General features: G+C 40.2%; 1 protein-coding gene across 1 annotated transcript in view; it reads left to right on the forward strand.

Annotated features, from left to right (window-relative positions):
• The window catches only part of LOC105000935 (FUN14 domain-containing protein 2), a 4,065-nt gene extending 2,809 nt beyond the window's left edge, over nt 1–1,256 (forward strand). The window contains exon 2 of the mRNA XM_010857033.1: nt 1,076–1,256. Coding sequence (XP_010855335.1) covers nt 1,076–1,230 — 155 coding nt within the window. The 3' untranslated portion in view covers nt 1,231–1,256. The remainder of the gene's footprint in view (nt 1–1,075) is intronic.
• Nucleotides 1,257–1,707: the final 451 nt, after the last annotated feature.

Below are 1,707 nucleotides of genomic sequence, written 5' to 3' on the forward strand. Positions count from 1 at the left end.
GAACTCAGTGTTTCTGATTTGACCCGTTTGGGCTGGAGCCCTCTCTTGAGCTAAAGGTCTTGACATTAAAACAAAACTCAAAAAAACTCTTGCTTGTTTTCAGTGACGTTCTTTGACCCAGGGAGAGCTTTTCTTCTTCAACACAGCATTAATGTGTTGTGGTTACATTGGAAGAAAAATCGTCATTTAACTACTGCTTAGGCCATACAGGGCTTCCCAGGGGGCTCAGTGGTAAAGAATCTGCTTGCCAATGCAGGAGATGCAGGTTCGATCCCTGGGTGGAAGGAAATGGCAACCCATTCCAGTATTCTGGCCTGGGAAATCCCATGGGACAGAAGAGCTTAGCGTGCTACAGTCCATGGTGTCACAAAGAGTCAGACAGGACTGAGCAACTGAACAAGAGCAGGCCCTAGAAAATCCAGTTCCTTAAACACCCATAGTTTGGTTTTGCTAAATTGGAATCTGTGGTCAGCCTTGAATTAATTCTTCAATTATATTTTGGGCATTGTGTCAAGTAAGGATTGACCTTTTGTCTTCATTAGTACAGATACCTAGTAGTTCTCACACAATGTGTTGAAAACTTTCCCTAGTAAATAACTTTTGTTCCATGACACTGACAATCAAATGACTATATGTGTAGATCTACTTCTAGATTCTGGGTTCTCATCCATTGGTAGATTTTTCTGTGCTTATGTCAGTTCTGCACTGGCAAATAGAGTAGTTGTATAACTCTTGAAATTAGTTACCTCTGTGTTACTGTAATTTTGTAAGAATTCTCCTACCAGTTTTTCCTGGGTCCTTTGGGGGTTTTTCAGCTTGAGAGGAGAAACTGGAGTACTCATTCTAAATTGTGGAGATTTTTTCCCCCTCTAAGATATTTGTTGATTTTTGTCTGATTTTCAAAAGTTGCTGGTCAGAATTTCCGAGTGAATTTGCTATTTAAAACAGATAAATATTTGGAGGTTCTTATTACAACTGTCTCTGTTTCCTTAAATGTCTCTTAATCTAGGGTAGGAATGTTAGTGATTTATTGTGACAGTAACTGTTTTCTTAACCAGTATCTTAATTCTTGTAGGAAACTTTGAGGGAAAGTTTGAGTCACTGGACCTTGCAGAACTTGCTAAAAAGCAGCCATGGTGGCGCACGCTCTTTGGGCAGGAATCTGGGCCTTCAGCCGAAAAGTATAGTGTGGCAACCCAGCTGTTAATTGGAGGTGTCACTGGATGGTAAGTGATGGAAATGATGTCCAGTGTCTGTTTTTGGCACAATGCAGTGTTTTGGTCATATAAACCATCTCCTGTAACCAATGAAAATACATTGACTTTTGTGAAATTGATCAGTGTTTTGGTCACAGAAACCATCTCCTTTAACCAATGCAAACACATTGACTTTTGTGAAATTGATCAGTGTTTTGGTCATAGAAACCATCTCCTGTAACCAATGAAAACACATTGACTTTTGTGCAACTGATCACCTCACGTGTCATATACATCTACACATAATGGTCAAGTGCTATTTAATGGTTACACATGGTATTCACTACTTGCCAGGTGCAATTTTAAGGATATAGATCCCGCATTTCCTGCTCACAACAACTCTGAAATGGGTATTGCTATGATCTATCGTCATTTCATAGAAACTAAGGCTTAGAAAGCGGGCCTCCCTGAGAGCTCAGTTGGTAAAGAATCCGCCTGCAATGCAGGAGAC

The sequence above is a fragment of the Bison bison genome, unplaced genomic scaffold (genome assembly GCF_000754665.1).
Source record: "Bison bison bison isolate TAMUID 2011002044 unplaced genomic scaffold, Bison_UMD1.0 scf7180017854548, whole genome shotgun sequence".
In the NCBI taxonomy this organism is placed as follows: Eukaryota; Metazoa; Chordata; class Mammalia; order Artiodactyla; family Bovidae; genus Bison; species Bison bison.